We start from the raw sequence: 16,872 nt of genomic DNA, 5'->3' as shown, positions 1-16,872 counted from the left end.
ACACCACAGCAGTGGGCAACGAGCTTAAAGCCCCTGATGGCTCTGGGCGCTGACTCTCACCAGTGGCTATGGATGAAGTCACAGGCGATTTTCAGCCAGCGCCGGGCATTTTCCTGTTTTAAGAACTCTCTGTGTAGGATCAAAGTGGCAGCAGTAGAAAGATTAGATCAGAACCTTAAAGGAAAGTGAGTTTATGCTAATGAAGAGAATCAACTCCAAAAAGGAGTTAGAGGTTATTATCTATGTCACTGAATTGTACACATAGAAACAGTTAAATTGGTCGTCAGTATGAAGCGGCCGAAGTTAAAGAAAGCGAGTAAACGCATGACCTGCCATAAGAGGTATAAAATAAAAAAAAAAGGTGCGAGAACATCATCGGAAATTGAGGAAGCAAGCAAAAAAACAGGGTCACAAGAAGCCTAGGAAAGATCCAGGTGTTCCAAACAGCGCTCCCTTTAAAGAAGCACTTCTCCGGGAAGCTGAGCTAAGAAAACAGCGACTTGAAGAACTAAGACAACAGCAGAAGCTTGACAGACAGAAGGAACTAGAGAAGAGAAGAAACCTTGCAAGTGACCCTAGTGTTAAGCCATCTAATGAGGAACTTGTGAAGGAGAAGGAATGTGAACAAAGCAAAGCAAAGGATAAAGCCAAGTCGGTAAACGGAATCCGAAGACCATATATTGTCAAGAGCTGAAAAAGGTGATTGAAGCCTCAGATGTTGTACTAGAAGTGTTAGATGCCAGAGATCCTCTTGGTAGCAGATGTCCACAGGTAGAAGAGGTTGTTGTCAACAGTGGACAGAAAAGGCTGGTACTCGTGTTAAATAAGTCAGATCTGGTACCAAAAGAGAATTTGGAGAGCTGGCTAAATTATTTGGAGAAAGAATTGCCAACCGTGGTGTTCAGATCCTCAACGAAGTTGAAGGACAAAGGAAAGCTAATCCAGGTAAAGAAGAAAGCTGCTCCCTACAGAAGTGAAGTCTGCTTTGGTATAGACGGCCTTATGAAGCTGCTTCGAGGATTTCAGGAGACATGTGGCAAAGCTATTTGCGTTGGTGTGATTTGTTTCCCAAATGTGGGTAAAAGCAGCATCATTAATAGTTTAAAACAAGAACGGGCATGCAATGTTGGTATAGCCATGGGCCTTACAAGGAATATGCAGACAAACAGATCACAATCATAGACAGTCCTACTGTTATCGTGTCTCCACTTAACTCTGCTACTGCACTTGCTGTAAGAAGTCAAGCAAGTATTGAAGTAATAAAACCAGTGGAAGCTGCCAGTGCCATCCTGTCTCAGGCTGACAAACGACAGGTAGTATTGAAATTTACCATCCCAGACTATAAGAATCCTCTGGACTTTTTTACCTCACTTGCTCGGAGAAGAGGACTACACCAAAAAGGTGGAAGCCCAAATGTAGAAGGTGCTGCCAAGTTGCTGTGGTCTCAGTGGACAGGTGCTACCTTAGGCTACTATTGCCAGCCTCCAACATCCTGGACTTGTTCTTCTCATTTTAATGAATGTACAGTAGCAAATATGAAGTTGGGCTTGAATATGGAAGAACTGGGAAAGAACAATGCACATAGCATACAAGCCATTAAGGGGCCTTGCTTAGCCAATAGCATCCTTTTTCAAGCTTCGGGTTTCACAAATGGAATCATAGAAGAAAAAGATTTACCTCAGGACTTGCCAAAACCAAGAGAGGGGAAGCAGGAGGAAGAGGAGGGCATGGACAGTGATCCAGAGAGTCTTGATGGCGAAGACACTGTTGAAGAGAGCTCAGATAGAGCTCCTGTAGAGGAGACATGGGAAGCCATGCCTGAGGAGTGTCGAGCTGGTGAGCAACAGCCAGTCAGTCAAGTAGCAGGATCTTTTGCACTAGTTAAAGTGACTGAAGAGGATGATGCTTATGACTTCAGTACAGACTATGTATGATAAAACCTTGTTTTCTGTGAGGTCTTTTGAGCATTCTGCTAACCTCTTATATACCATGTTTGTTAAAGTAAGTCATAATTCTGTAAATATGTATTATAATTCATTAAAGAGTCAGTTTGGAGAAAAAAAAAAGAAAGAGTTAAATTGGTGCACTACCTCCCAGTAACAGCATTTTTTTTTAAAAAAGCAAATAACTTTTCACAATAAAGCATTTTTTATTCTATTGTTTATGACTTTGTGTCAAACATAAAAAGAATCAGAGCCATTTATCACTAGTTCTAATTTCTGTAAAATACCCACACTCACTCTTGGTAAGGCTTGAGCTAGGTTCACAGGAAGCAAGCTGTAATGAACATCGAGTATTGAGAGGTTGCCATGCTGCTTCCTGATGTCCTGATGACCAGTCACTGACCCAAACCAGTAACCCTGGGTCATTGGGTAAGATTGCAGATTTCTGCCTGGTGTTTGATGATTTTAATCTTGTTCCTCTTTTAAGACTGCTGAAAACCAAAATTTTTTGCAGAAACTGCCAGCCAGGGCTAAATGTGCTGCATATGCTTCCCTCTATTGTCACCTAGTTGTTCTTTGAAAAAAAGAGGCCTTGGATTTTAGGGAGTGGACAGGCTGTAGATTGTCATGTAACTGATAAATACAAACTTGATCAAAGATACACCTTGGTGCTGGGGCTGCTAGACTCTTGCCCCTTAAGGTTAAACTTTGCTGTTTAGTAATAATGAATTTATTATATAATTTCAGATTGATGAGTGTGAAAAGAAAAAGAGAGAAGAATATGAAAGTCAGAGCAATCCTGTTTTCAGGAGATACTTAAATAAGATTTTAATTGAAACTGGAAAGCTTGGACTTGTGAGTATTTGATGGTGGGATACTAATTTGTGTGGTGGATATTTTATTCATTTCAAATCATACAGAGCAGTGATGCAGCATGATTAAAACAAGCAGAGCCTACTTGTTTTACCTTTCTGACCCAAACCTAATCATGCAGGATTAAGAACAGCCTGCCTTCCAGTGGTTTGGTGTGATTTACACTCTCATTATAGTGCACAACCTGCCACTTCATTGACTTGGAGGCTTATTTGAAATTTTCCAATTAGAGCTTCTCTAGACCGTTTGAGGCCATGACTTGGTTGGGGAATTCTGTCCTGACCTTACTCTCTTGTTTTCCGTCGTTTCCGTGGTTCTGTGAGGGAGCACTGGTGGACGGTAAGGTGAGTGTTGGGCTGTGAGCTGAAAGGCCAGCAGTTTGACCCTCCCAACTGCTTCACAGGAGAAGGTGACAGTCTTCTCCTGCTATGATTTACAGCCTTGAAAACACACTAGAGGGTCACCTGGAGTCAGAATTGACTTGATGGGACAGTAGGTCTTAGGATATATAGTCAGAGGATAGATGTTGAGGAGAAAATTGTGTTTCAAGTTGTTTTTCCCCCTTGCACTCGATGGTGGTAAGTGCGATCGTGTGCGTGTTGTTCAGACTACCCACTGCTGCAGAGTGCATTGACTCACAATGACCCTAGAGGGCAGAGCAGAGCCACGCGGGCCTGTAGTGTCTCTAAGGCTAGTCAAAATGCTGACTACCCCATCTTCATGCTGAAAAACATCTGTGGTGAGATCAGATGGCCAGCCTTTCAGTTTGTAGCCATTTCTTGAACCTAGGTAGAGCACCTTGTATTGTTTCTACTCAGTGTTAAAATTTCCATTTATATTAGAGTCATGGCTTTCATTTTGGGGAGTCAGAATATCAAGAAAGCTTTTAATTTAGTAACTTGTAGTTTATGCTCTTTATTAAACCCATTTGAAAGCACGTACACATTCTCTCCTGTGTGCGTGCCACCAGGATTAATCTGGTGAACAGGAGGTCAGCCTTTGTGGTTTGGTCTGACCATCCACCCCGGCCTCAAATAGGTCTAGGCAGAACCTGAAAATGTGAAGGGATTTCCAGCAGGACACAGTGGCCAAGCCTACCGGACCCTGTTTTCCTGGGAAAATAAATTTCCCACCTCCTCCAGAAGGGTTAATTGTATGCAAAATAAATGGAAAAGAGCCAGTTTTAAGGATGAAGGAGCATAGGTACCCCAAAATATGTAAGATGGAGTAAACCGAAGCCATTGAGGCAGAGGAAAGGTAAAGATACTTGGAAATGTTTAGCTCATGATTTTAGAAGTGTCTTTTTTTAAAAAAAAAAAATTTATTATTAATTTCAGTAAAAATTTACAGAGACTTTGGATTTCCATTCATTCATTGTTGCACTTTTCTCCCTTCCCAACCCTCCCCTTAGTACACTACCCTCTTGGAAAAGTAAAAGAAAAATTCTTTCATTGTTTTACAAACCCTCCCCCAGGTCCACTCCACCATGTAGCCTTCACAATAGACACCTGTCATGACAAAATTACCTAATTATATATCCCTTTTAAACAGTTTCTCTCTCATCTGTTTCAATGCAGTATACATTATTGAACCCATCTTTCTCAGTCTCTCCCCAACCCCAAGGTCAGCCCTGTTTTACAACAGTGGCACCATGCAGTATTTGTCCTTTTGTGACTGAGATACTTCACTCAGCATAATGTCCTCCAGGGTCACCCATTTTGAATAATATTGCATGAGTTCCTTGTTTTTCAGTGCAGCATAGTATTCCATTGTGTGAATGAATATACCACAGCTTCTCTATCCATTCGTTTGTTGATGGGCACATAGGTTGTTTCCAACTCGTTCCTATTGTAAACAAAGTCATGATAAACATGGCTGTGCATGTATCTGCTTGGATGTCAGTTATGGTCTCTTTGGGGTATATTCCTAGTAGTGGAATTGCTGGGTCAAATGGTATCTGTATTTGCAACTTTTTGAGAAAGCGCCATACCGCCTTCCACAGTGGTTGCACCATTTTACATTCCCACCAACAGTGAATAAGGGTTCCAGTTTCTCCACAGCCTCGCCAGCATTGTTGCTTGTTGTTCTGTTAAATTTTGCTATTCTTCCTGGGGTGAGGTGATATCTCATAGTTGTTTTAATTTGCATCTCTCTTAGAGCTAGGGATTTTGAACATTTCTTCATGTGCTCGTTAACCATCTGAATGTCTTCCTCGGTGAAGTGTGTTCATATCCTGTGCTCATTTTTCTATTGGATTATTTACCTTTATCTTGTTGTGGTGCTCAAGTATTTTATAAATTCTGGATATAAGTTCCTTATCTCATATGTCATTACCAAATACTTTTTCCCGGTCTGTGGCTTCTCTTTTTACCCTGGTGGAGAAGTTTTTGGATGTGCATAGGGATTTGATTCTTAGAAGATCCCATTCATCTGCTTTATCATCTCCTGGTTGTAGGTAGAAGTGTCTTAATGTTAGTTAAAGACTACTTTTTATGATTGCTGATGGTTTGACCACTTTGGTGGGTTTTTTATATTTACATTTTATATAAATATCTTTATATTATTTTAAAAATACTGTTGTATAAACTGATTAGTGACTGTAAAGTATTGATTAATGTGATTTTGCAAAGTTAAACTCATACCAGTAAAAAGTTTAAATATGCATATTCATGGAAACCTATGTTTTACTACCTTTATGATATTCTTTATTTTTCTTGTTTGTATTACTGTACATTTTATGCTTTCTGAGAGCAGTGTCAATAAATGGAAAGTAGTAACTTTGCATTAAATTTCTAGTATCTTTTTTGCAGGAAGGTTTCCAGTTTTAAAAATGCTTTTCTTATATATTGTTGACTTTTATATCAGCTTCTGAGATAGACAGCAGAATAGTACATTGCTCACTTATAAACTGTTCCATTAACAGATCTTTCATATCTATAACAATAATAAATAATCTGTTCAACTATTTTGTGTATGAATGGTGAGTGTGTCTCACAGTCGCAAGCACTGAGGTGTAAAGTGAGCCTAACGGTGCCTGTGATGGTTACGATTATGTATCAACTTGGCTGGGCCTCCTGTGGCAGATACATGAGGTAGTCATCTTCCATTTTCATGTAACAACCTGGTGGGTCTTTGGATCCTGGCCATGTCCATAAGTGAGGAGTGGGTTTAATGTGCATGAAATATTGCAAATTAATTATTTAGTTCAGAGTAACTTTTACTTGAAAATGTTTCCCTGATTAATGATAAAATTCCATTTTTCTCTTGTTTTGGTGAAATTGGTTCAGCCTGATGAGAACAATGGAGATATGCATTTTGATGCTGAGATTATCCTGAAAAGACAGACCCTATTAGAAATACAGAAGTTTCTCAATGGAGAAGACTGGAAGTCTGGAGCCTTGGATGATGCACTAAGTGATATTTTGATTAATTTTAAGTTTCATAATTTTGAAACGTGGAAGTGGCGATTTGAAGATTTTTTTGGAGTGGATCCTTATGATGTGTTAATGGTAAAGTTGGATGAGGGGGTGTGATTACATGGCCTTTATAAAAAGTCTTTCAAAAAACTCTTATCATAGTTATGTTAAGGACCTGTGTTAAGTCTATTATGTTGCGTTGAGGAACATGCACTACAGTTGTGTGTTTCTGGCCCAGTTCTTTTGTCTGCACTGACCACTGGCATTCCCTGTAGGTGGGGCAGCGTGGTGGTGCCTCTGACTCCTGCTTTCTGCTCTCCAGGTCCTCCTGTGTCTGCTCTGCATTGTGATGCTCGTGGCTACCGAGCTGTGGACGTATGTTCAGTGGTACACCCAAGTGAAACGTATTCTAGTCATCAGTTTTCTGATCAGTTTGGGATGGAATTGGATATATTTATACAAGGTATTTAATAGGTTTTACGTTTCACAGTGTTGATTATTCATCATGCATAATAAAATACAGCTTTAATCCATTTAAAAGAGTCTTTCATCAAGTTCCGTTTGGGGGCAGTGATTAGTGGCGGGAAGGGAGGAACATGGTAGCTGTCCAGCTGTGTCTGAAGGTGTGCTGAGGAAGTGTGGTCCTGCTTTTTTACTTTTTGTAATGCAGGTCCTGCCAGACAGCTTCTGGATGTCCAAGAATAGAATTAGATCAAAACATTTTAAAAAATTCTGAAGTTACTGAGTATGAGTTGAGGGGCAGTGGTGGCCGACAATAGCAATGTATAAAAATTAATGGAGACTACTACTACTATTTGTAGTATTCCATGTCAAAATGGCATGTTGTTGTTAAGTTCCGTAGAGTCAGATCCAACCCATAGCCGACCCTCGGTGGGTTTTCAGAGGCAGGCTAAAACACTTGGGAAGAGATTGCCCATCCTTGTCCCATGGAGCAGCTGGTGGATTTGAACCACATGCCTTTGGGATTGCAACACTTCTTCTTGCCACTATGCCACCAGGACATAGTCTTCATTATTCCGAGATGGAACCATTTCTAGAAGAGTAAGCCAGGTAGTCAAATAATTCTCAAATAGCTTATTTCTGTAACTTTTTGCCGTTAAATTCTAGAGTTTCTAGAGTTAATCATTCACAGTTAAACTCCTGGTTTTGACAAGAAATTGGTTCAATTGAATATTGTTAACAGAGGACTTCCCTGTGGTTTTTATATATAAAGTCTGGTTTATAAAAATAATTATCTTCTTTTAGTCATTTGGACTGAAAGCCATTTAGAGCGAAACACTATTTTACCATCAACTATAAAATAATTTCGTTATTTTATGTGTAGCTCTATTTTAGGGCATGAAGTGAACTATATCACAATTTTTTTAAAGCAGTCTTTTCAGTAAAGAGGTTTTCCTTCCATTGTCATAGTTTCATAATTCTCTGTAAAGAAGGCTGTGGTTAGTACTTTTTATCCTTCCTTCTTGCCTGAGTTGAAGAGAGCTACTCTTTAGACATTTATATAAGTGTGAGTATGTGTCTTAAATTTTCTAATAAAATTTCTAATAACTCTGGTGAGGGCATGCATGTGCTAGCCTTGTGTGGAGGTGCAGGTGTAGCTGGCTCGTTTGCAGTCTTTGACGATCCCCTCTGTGTTGATCAGGTAGCATTTGCCCAGCATCAGGCCGAAGTTGCCAAGATGGAGCAGTTCGACAGTGTGTGTGCCGAGAAGATGGATTGGGCTGAAAGCCTTTGGGGTAAGGTGTTTGTTCACTCGACCTTATTTTGAATAGCGTTTCTGGAAAAGAGAGGAAAATTATAGTACCATTGCCCTTTTAACAACATGGTTTGAACTTTGAAGGTCCACATATGCGTGAATTTTGTTGTTGTAAATTGCGGCGCTCTGACGTTGTGAGTACTTAATCACTGTGTGATGCTGAGCATCTCCTCACAAGCGGCTCCTGTTTACAGTACATTTTGTGTCTTAGTAAAAGGTGATTGTTCACACCATCAGTAATACCTGTGCCGTACAAGGGTCAGCTGCAATGGCAATGAAGAGGGGAACGTGCCAGGAGGGGTCTTCATGGCTTTATCTTTGATATCAAAAGATTACGAAAAAGTACTGATTGCTTTGAGCAAATGTTCTAGAAAAGAATCCTGATGATACGAGGAAGAATGCAGAGCCAAATTTCAACTTCTCAGTGGAAGTTGGGCTTTATGGGGCCATTGAGCTAGATGACTCCTTGGAACTAGGGTCCTGAGATAATCTCTAAACCTTTAACCAGAGTTATCTCTTAGAGTCTTCTTTTGAATAGAAAAAAAAAGTTTCTCTTTATAGTCTTACACATTGTACTGATTCATATTATTAGCTGTAAAATGTAGAATTGGCAGTATCAGCTGAGAAGGATGAGAAGCGTTGGGGACAATATGGAGAAAGTTGATAAGAATATTTGTAACTTGAAGAATCCAATTGTTGTCATTGGGTTGCACATGTAGAAATGGTTGTAATGGTCTGTGACTGTACACACACACACACACACACACACACACACACACACACACACACATTTGTATACACTCTCTCTTTTCCATCTCCCACTTCCCCCTGAAAAATGCAAGAAGCAGCTTAGATTTAAGGTGAGTGATTTGTTTTCATGTAAAGTTACAGAGGTGGCCTTGAAATTGCATGCATGCTGCCTGGTTTTACCTGTCGTCCTCTGCGGGACTCTGTGTACTCTCTTAGGTTCACTTGTCCCAACCACAGTGCTGCACATTCTAGGTCCTCAACAGAAGTCTGTCAAAAAAGAGAATGTATGTATTAATTAAGAATTCATTTTGTAAAAAAAATTTAAAAAAAAAGAATTCATTTTGTATTTAGCTTCCTTATATTTAAAACACTATATTTCAATCTATTTTTTTAACTAAGCATAACATTTTAGACTTAGAGTGGTTTTTAAAACAGATTTTGTAAATGTCACATGAATATGGACCTTTATATGTCTATAAGGGAGTCTCTAGGGAGTTGGGCTGCTGACCCAAAGATAGTGCCTCTCAGGTGGTTCAGGTCCACCCCCGGCTCCATGGGAGAAAGATGAGAAAGATCTTCCTGTTGTGTTTACAGCCTCCCAGAAACCCTGCTGGAGGGTCGGCTCTGAGTTAGGTCTGCCTGATGACAGAGATACTGTTCATGCATAGCCATACCAATGGGTTAGCATTCAAAGACCATTTCTAATCATAAGTCTACAATGACTGATCTAGAGTAGAAGCCTAGCGGAATCTACAAGTAGAGTTTTCAGAATTAATAGTCTTGTAATGGGAAGGAACAACACTAACACTAGTCTAGACTTTCCCCCTGGGTTTAATAGGTCAATGAGAAATACCTCCTCTCGTTTGGACTAGCATAGATAAGTTGGGATTTTGAAAAATCAGACCAGTTAATACTGTGTTTTCTTCATCTTGTGAAATCAATTAAGAATGGGATATTTAGGTGAAATTATATTGAGTTCATTGTATATTCACAGGTAGTTGTGAGAAAGAATAGATTATCATAACCCATTTATGTATCTTTGAACCAGTAGTGACATCTTGCTCAACTGTATTGATAAAATGTCCTAACTAGAACACTGACTTTGACATACTCCATCAGTCTTGCTTTTATACTCATTTATATATATGAAGACTGGTTTTAATTATTTGACTACGTTTTCAGTAGACTTCCTAAGGTCGTTCATCTGCCTTAAGTCTTGCATAATTTGAATAGATTTTTGAAAGAAGTGTCATTTGATACATAAAATTAAAAAATATTAGACTTAGTGTTTATAAAACTAATTAATTAGTTGTTGGGAGAAAAGGAATAAAACCCAAATATCATCTTATGTAGAAATGAAATGCAACTTTTAAAAAAGTGATTCAATATTTTATGTTTGTTTCTCTAAATAGAATGGTTTAGAAGTAAATGGACCTTCCAAGACGATCCATGCCAAAAATACCACGAGCTCCTACTAGTCAACCCTGTTTTGTTGGTTCCACCAACAAAGGTATAGAATAAATTTTGTAAAAATTACTTCTGCATAGTAAAAAAAAAATCCTGCATGTTTTTTAAAAATACAGTTTTTTAGAGTAAATAATATACCTTTTTTTTCCTAGTGAAAAATATTTGAACTGCACATTGCTTTTTCACATAAAAACCTTTTAATTTAACATACTTTTGACTCAGTGACAATGAATTTTCATTTTATGTGCTTAAATCCTTTGAGGGAAAATTACATTACTACTACTCTTTTGTTTTAGGTAATGGCAGTAACATTTACCAACTTTGTAACGGAACCATTGAAGCACATTGGGAAAGGTACTGGTGAATTTATTCAAGCACTTATGAAGGAGATTCCAGTGTTGCTGCACATTCCAGTGCTGATAATTATGGCATTAGCTGTCCTGGTTAGTATATATAGCACAATTGACATTTAAATAGGACTTACAGGGCAAAGAATGTGTTTACTAGGTTTCTTTGATGCTGTAAATCAGGCTAAATCATGCTTCTTGCTTTACGGTATAAGAAGAGAGTCTCTGAAGTGATACAGAGCTCTGATGGTTTAATACATGAACTGTTGGGCTGCTAACTGAAAGGCTGTTGGGATCCAGTGTCATTCTCAAGAGACAGCTGGGCAGTCTCCTCTACAGCCCTCATAAGAAATCTCATGGAGGGTCACCATGAGTCAGGGTAACAGTTGCCTTTGGTTTTCATACCCAAGTGTTTAGGAGGCTCTGGAGGAGCTCTCGTGACCTAGTGGCAAGAAGCTTTGCTACAGTCCCAAAGGCATGCAGTTTGAGTCCGCCAGGGGCTCCACAAGAGAAGGATGGGCAGTCTCCTGCCATGTGATTTACAGCCTCTGAAAACCCACCAGAGGATCAGCTGTGGGTCAGTTCTGACTCAGTGGTACACAACAACAGTGGTGCAGTAGGGAGCTCGGGTGGCCTAGTCGTCGGTCACGAGCGACACTGCCAACCAGAAGGCACACAGTTCAAATCCAGCAGATGCTCTGCAGGAGAAAGGTGAGCAGTCTCCTCCTGTGCATTTATTACTTCTGAACACCTGCTGGAGGGCCAGCTGTGGGTCAATGCCGGATGGTACGTAACATGATGCCGTGAGGAAGTAATTCTGAAGAATAGCTGATACCTTGGAATTGTGATGTGGTCAGATATATTAACTGAACCATAGCTGACCCTCTAGCAGGTTTTTGGAGGTAATAAATTTCATGGGAGGAAGTTGCCCATCTTTCTCCCATGTGGCAACTGGTGGACTCAAACTGTGTACTTTTGGTATTGCAGTGTAGCTTCTTAACCACTAGGCCACCAGAGCCTCTGTGTACCATAGACTGCCAAAAGAACAAAGAAGTCTGTCTTGGAGAAAGCACAATCAAGGTGCTCCTTAGAGGTGAGGCGAAACTTGGTCTCACCTACTTTGCACATGTTGTTAGACAGGGCCAGTCCTTGGAAAAAGGCCTGGTAGTGGGATTGACACGGCGACTCCAACAATGGATTTGAGCATGGAGGAGATCCTGAGGATGGGGCAGGATAGGCCAGAGTTGTTATCTTTTTTTTTTTTTTTTTAATTTTTTATTTTTGTGTGAGTGTACCGTCAAATCAGATCTGACTGGTACAGGAGGAGATTGTCCCTCCTTTTCCCGGCAGAGCATCTGGTGGATTCGAACCGTGTGCCTCTGGGATTGTAGTTGCAGCTCCTTGCCACTAGACCACCAGAGCTCCCCTAGAGTTGTTATCTTGAACTTACTGATTTTGTAGCTCTATTTGGGTTTGTTTTTTTAAATTTTTATTTTATTATTTTGTGTGTGTACCATCAAACTGGACCTGACTGGTACAGGATGAGATTGCCTCTCCTTTTCCATCAGAGCATCTGGTGGATTCGAACCGCTTACCTCTGGGTGTTTTGAGTTTTTATATGTGGGGTTTTTTTTTTACTATTTGTTTATTTGTGCACACTTTCCTTCCTCTGCCCCTCCCCCATTTCCTTTTGTAAGACTTAATTGCCACACACGCTTTCTAATCAGCATTCCTTCTGAATGCCCTTCCTTTCACTCATTCCGGTGCACTCTTCAGTATCTATCCATTCTCTTCCTGCTCCACTGCCTTCCCCAGCCCCATCCTCTTATAATAATGGGCTTTTGAAGTATTTCTCCCTTTGTCACTGAGATGTTTCATTCAGCCTAATAGCCTCCAGACTCCTCCACATTGAGTGGTGTTTTACGAGCTCATTATTTTTAATTGCTGTATAGTATTCCACCCTGTGAGAATGTGCCATAGTTCTCTGTCTGTTCAGTTGATGGGCACCTGGATTGTTATAATTTCTTTGTTATTGTGAGTAATGCACACATGGATGTGCATATATCTGTTTGGATCAAGTTCTGCTTTCTTTGGTGTATATTCCTAATGGAATAGCTGGGTGATATGCTAATTTCTGTTTCAGGGCAGGGTTTTGATCTCTTGTTTATAAGGTTGCTAAGAGCTATTGAGGGGGTAGACTAGGTGGGACCCCTGAGATTATGGCCCTTAGTCACAGCTCAAGCCTGGAATGGAATTTACCCATATGACTCAATTTTCAGCCAATATTCTAGATAGATCTAGAAAGTGAACATTAATACCCAGGAGGTACACATTCCTTCAGTCAGCCTTCCAGAGACTAAGTTCAGAGGCAAGAGGTGATAGGAAAGAAGGAAAAAAGGAAGTACAGGGTCGAAAGGGCTGAGAGCTCTTCTGTTATAGGGATTGCAGTCAGTGGCTTGAAACAAAATATGTATCAATTGTGAATGGAAATCAAATTAGCTCTACAAACTTTGACCCAAACTACATTCAAAGGTTCATGTGTACCAGATGCTCTGCTGGAAAAGGAGGGATAATCTCCTTCTGTACCAGTCAGATCGAATTTGATGGTATACACACATAGACACACACACACAAGTTCATGTGTGTATATATGAGTGTATGTATGTGTGTGTGTGTGTGTATTATGTATGTATGTATGTATATTATGTTGTTCTATACTATTGAGTCTGAATTGACTCATAGCTGACCCTCTAGCAGGTTATCAGCGGCAGCTATCACAGAGGAGATTTTCCGTCTGTCTCTCCTTGAGCAGCTCTGAAGCTCCACAGGAGAGGGATGCAGAGTCCTCTCGCATGATTAACTGCCTCTGAAAACTTGCTGGAGGGTCAGCTAGAAGTTGATGGTGACTCGTGGCACAATAACGTATATGTTGTTGTGTACCATACAGTCAGAACCGACCCATAGCATGCATATATATCTGTCTATGTATGTATGTATGTATGTATGTACGTACCTACCTACCTACCTACCTACCTTGTGGCCTAGTGGCAAGAAGCTGTGCTGCAATCCCAGAGGCATGTGGTTCAAATCCACCAACTGCTCTGCAGAAGAAGTATGGGCATTCTCCTCCTGTGCAGTCAACTGCCCCTGAAAACCTACCAGAGGGGTCTGCTGTGGGTCGGCACCAACTAGTACACAACAGCGTGTATGTGTGTGTGTGTGTGTGTGTGTGTGTACTCAGAAGAGTGAAAAAGACTGTCTTTGTGTTACGATCTTGCAGATCCTCTGAGTCAGACACCCTCCAGGGGTCCCTGGGCCCTATGTGGCAAACTGTTGCTCCCGTGGAATGTGAGTCAGAACCTAATGAATTTTACCTATAGCAGAATGTTTACATAATTTACAATTTAAATACCTTTCAGCATTTATTATGTATGATGGTTCTGGATAGAGATGTGTACAACAAGCAGAAAACTAGAATCCTCCAGAGTTCTAGGTTTTAGCCTAACGGCCATCCATTTGCTAAACAGGCCTCCGGAAGCACTATGAACTTTGATAAATGTCAGTAGTTGTAGTGGGGCTTCAGCCTTTTGTTCATAGGGTCTCTATGAATCATGCTCAACTGGAAGGCAGTCAACAACAACACAGCAACAACCACCACTGTTATAGCCCAATCAGAATATGTTTAGCTTATTAAAATACTGATTTAAAATCGAGTGATTTCTTAAATTGTGTTGACTTTGTATTAATCTAAAGAAATGTAATGAAAATTACTAAAACCCTCCCACTGTCAAGAAATGAACATGTTGATCTGTTAATACCACAGTAAATAACTTTTGGTAGTTCCTGAATAAACATCTCATTGTGTCTGCCACCAAGCACTCAGGGCACTGGATTTCTTTTCTTTTCAGAGTTTCTGCTATGGTGCTGGAAAGTCTGTTGGTATGCTGAGACATATAGGTGGTCCAGAGAGAGACCATCCCCGGGCACTTCCGCCTGGTGATAGACGACGTTGGGAGGAGATTGATGATAGACCTCGAGGTGGAGCAGGTGATGCAGATTTCTATTATAGGCGCCAGATCGATTCCAGTGAGCGAGGCCCTAATGACAAAGCAGATGAGAGTAGAAGAGATGCTTTGAGAAAGAGAAATGTTCACTTGAGATTTCAGACTGGCAACAAGAGCCCTGAAGTGCTCCGGGCATTTGATTTCCCAGAAGCAGAGACACAAGAACATCCCAAGGTGGTACCCAGTGTAAGTCAGCACCCCTTTATTTGCTGCCCCTTCAAACTAGGCTTAAATGCTTCCCATAGAGCTTTGTGGTTTCTGTTTTCACTCTAAAAAACCTTACCTTCCATTGTGAATTATATCACTAATGATATAATCAGCCATGTGTGCTCCCCTCCTGTTTGGTAAAAAATCCCAAGAAATGAAATGAGATTTCATTTTTCTGTGCAGTAAGTTGTTGGAACAGATAGCATTTCATGTGAAATTTCACAGGAGGTCGACCTCTGAGCATGACCGAAATATCTGTCTGTGTGAAGAGACTCAGGTCCTCCTTGAAGAACCTGCAGTAGAGCCTCTAACGACAGAGGAAGAGGGTGCTCGTGGGGGAGGAGCCAAAATCTTTTTCCACATCGTTTATGTTAATGGCTGCTGTCTGTTGTTGTTATGTGCCGTCAAGTCGTTTGCGACTCATAACGACCCCATGTACAACAGCCCAAATCCTGCTCTATCCTGTGCGAATCGCATTGCCTCTGATGCCTCTGACACACCCATCCCGATTACCCCAGTCACTGAATCAATCCACCTCATAGACGGTCTTCCCCTCCTGCACTGTCCCTCCACCCTACCAAGCATGATGTCCCTCTCCAAGGACCTGTCCCTCCTTACAACATGTCAGACGAAGCCCCAGAATCCTTGCCTCCAAGGAGCAGCCTGGTTTAATCCTCTCTAGGATGAATCTGTTTGTTTTCTTGGCAGTCCATGGTACATTCAATACTCTTCTCCAGCATCACAGCTCAAAGGCGTCAATTCTCCTTCTATCCTCCCTAGTCATTGTCCAACTCTCTCATGCATAACAAGTGATTGCAAAGACCATGGCCTATATCATGGCTGCTGTCTAGACAAATTTTTTTTTACCACTATTAGTTATTTAAATGGACATTTTCATTTCCCATTTGAGAGGAATATTTGTATTGTCACTTGCCAAGTTTAACTTGTACAGTAAATGTTGAGAAATAGTTTGGAGCTCCAAAGAACTGGGAGATAAGAATCCTTCCCCATGGTATTCTTTAGAAGAACAACAAACCTATCTACATGTATCTAGAAAACCAGAAGCTGGTCCTCACAGCTTTACTAGATATAGCGATCTTATCTATACAAGTCCCCAGTGGCTTCTCATTTCTCTTTAAGGAAAAGCCAGTCATCACACCCCACCCCATTCCTCTCCTCCTCTATTCTCTCTTACTTCAGCTGCAAGGACCTCACTAGAATTTGGTCCCTCCAGATGTACACACGGCTCATTTCTTCAGGTCTTTGTAGATTGTCCTAACTTAAACTGCTGTCAGACTTCTCCCCTCTGCCTCTTCTTTCTCCCTTTGCTTCATGGCACTTTTCACTACCCACTAAACTATATCTTATATTTTGTTAATTTGTTTACTGCCTGATTCTCTCCTTAACTAAGAGGGCAGGCCAGTACTCCTGTGGTATCCCTGCACCTAGAACATACATGCAGGAGGTATTTTGTTGGATGGATTTTCACCAGGCGAGAGAAGTTAGCAATACTGGCCACCAGTCCTCTTGACCTTTCCTAGTCTGGGACCTAGACCACCTCTCAAATACTGTGTCCTCTGCAAAGTAATGTCCAGCTTTGTGTGGCTTAAAAATACACAGCTACAGTCCAGGTTTGGCACCAGGACTGGAAAAGGAGTTTGTACAATAGATTTGTATAGAAGAAACATGTTTAACATTTTTTTATTACTAAACCCTTACATTACTTAAATAAAAGAAATACATTTCTCTGTTTTATAGAATAAATCACCAGTTGTGGATATAAAGACAGAGGTTGGTGAGATCCCAGGAGCAACCACGATGACAGAAAGCAGCACTAAAAACAGCCAGCCGACTGAACCTGTCTCTGGCCCGGACACACCAGGGAGTGTGGAAGGTTTGCCCACAGCGGACCAGGCCCCACTCAGGACTGACGTCAGAGGCGGCTGCCCAGCAGGCAGTGCTAGCAGCCCTCAGAAAGTGGGCCCCGCAGCAGGCCGAGGGGACGCGGAGGGCAGTCCGTACGGCTAG

General features: G+C 40.9%; 1 protein-coding gene and 1 pseudogene across 1 annotated transcript in view; both read left to right on the top strand.

Moving 5' to 3' along the window:
* The window catches only part of CLCC1 (chloride channel CLIC-like 1), a 39,152-nt gene extending 22,280 nt beyond the window's left edge, over window positions 1-16,872 (top strand). Inside the window, exons 3-10 of the mRNA XM_006882501.1 lie at window positions 2,691-2,798; window positions 6,104-6,325; window positions 6,555-6,695; window positions 7,896-7,989; window positions 10,172-10,269; window positions 10,523-10,669; window positions 14,482-14,823; window positions 16,603-16,872. Of these exons, the coding sequence (XP_006882563.1) occupies window positions 2,691-2,798; window positions 6,104-6,325; window positions 6,555-6,695; window positions 7,896-7,989; window positions 10,172-10,269; window positions 10,523-10,669; window positions 14,482-14,823; window positions 16,603-16,872 (1,422 nt within the window). The remainder of the gene's footprint in view (window positions 1-2,690; window positions 2,799-6,103; window positions 6,326-6,554; window positions 6,696-7,895; window positions 7,990-10,171; window positions 10,270-10,522; window positions 10,670-14,481; window positions 14,824-16,602) is intronic.
* Window positions 289-1,934, top strand: LOC102849011 (annotated as a pseudogene).

This window comes from Elephantulus edwardii, unplaced genomic scaffold (assembly GCF_000299155.1).
Source record: "Elephantulus edwardii isolate Elephantulus edwardi_28Jun2011 unplaced genomic scaffold, EleEdw1.0 scaffold00020, whole genome shotgun sequence".
Taxonomy (NCBI): Eukaryota; Metazoa; Chordata; class Mammalia; order Macroscelidea; family Macroscelididae; genus Elephantulus; species Elephantulus edwardii.
The sequence above is the reverse complement of the archived record's forward strand: the minus strand, read 5'-3'. Positions and strand labels throughout refer to the sequence as shown.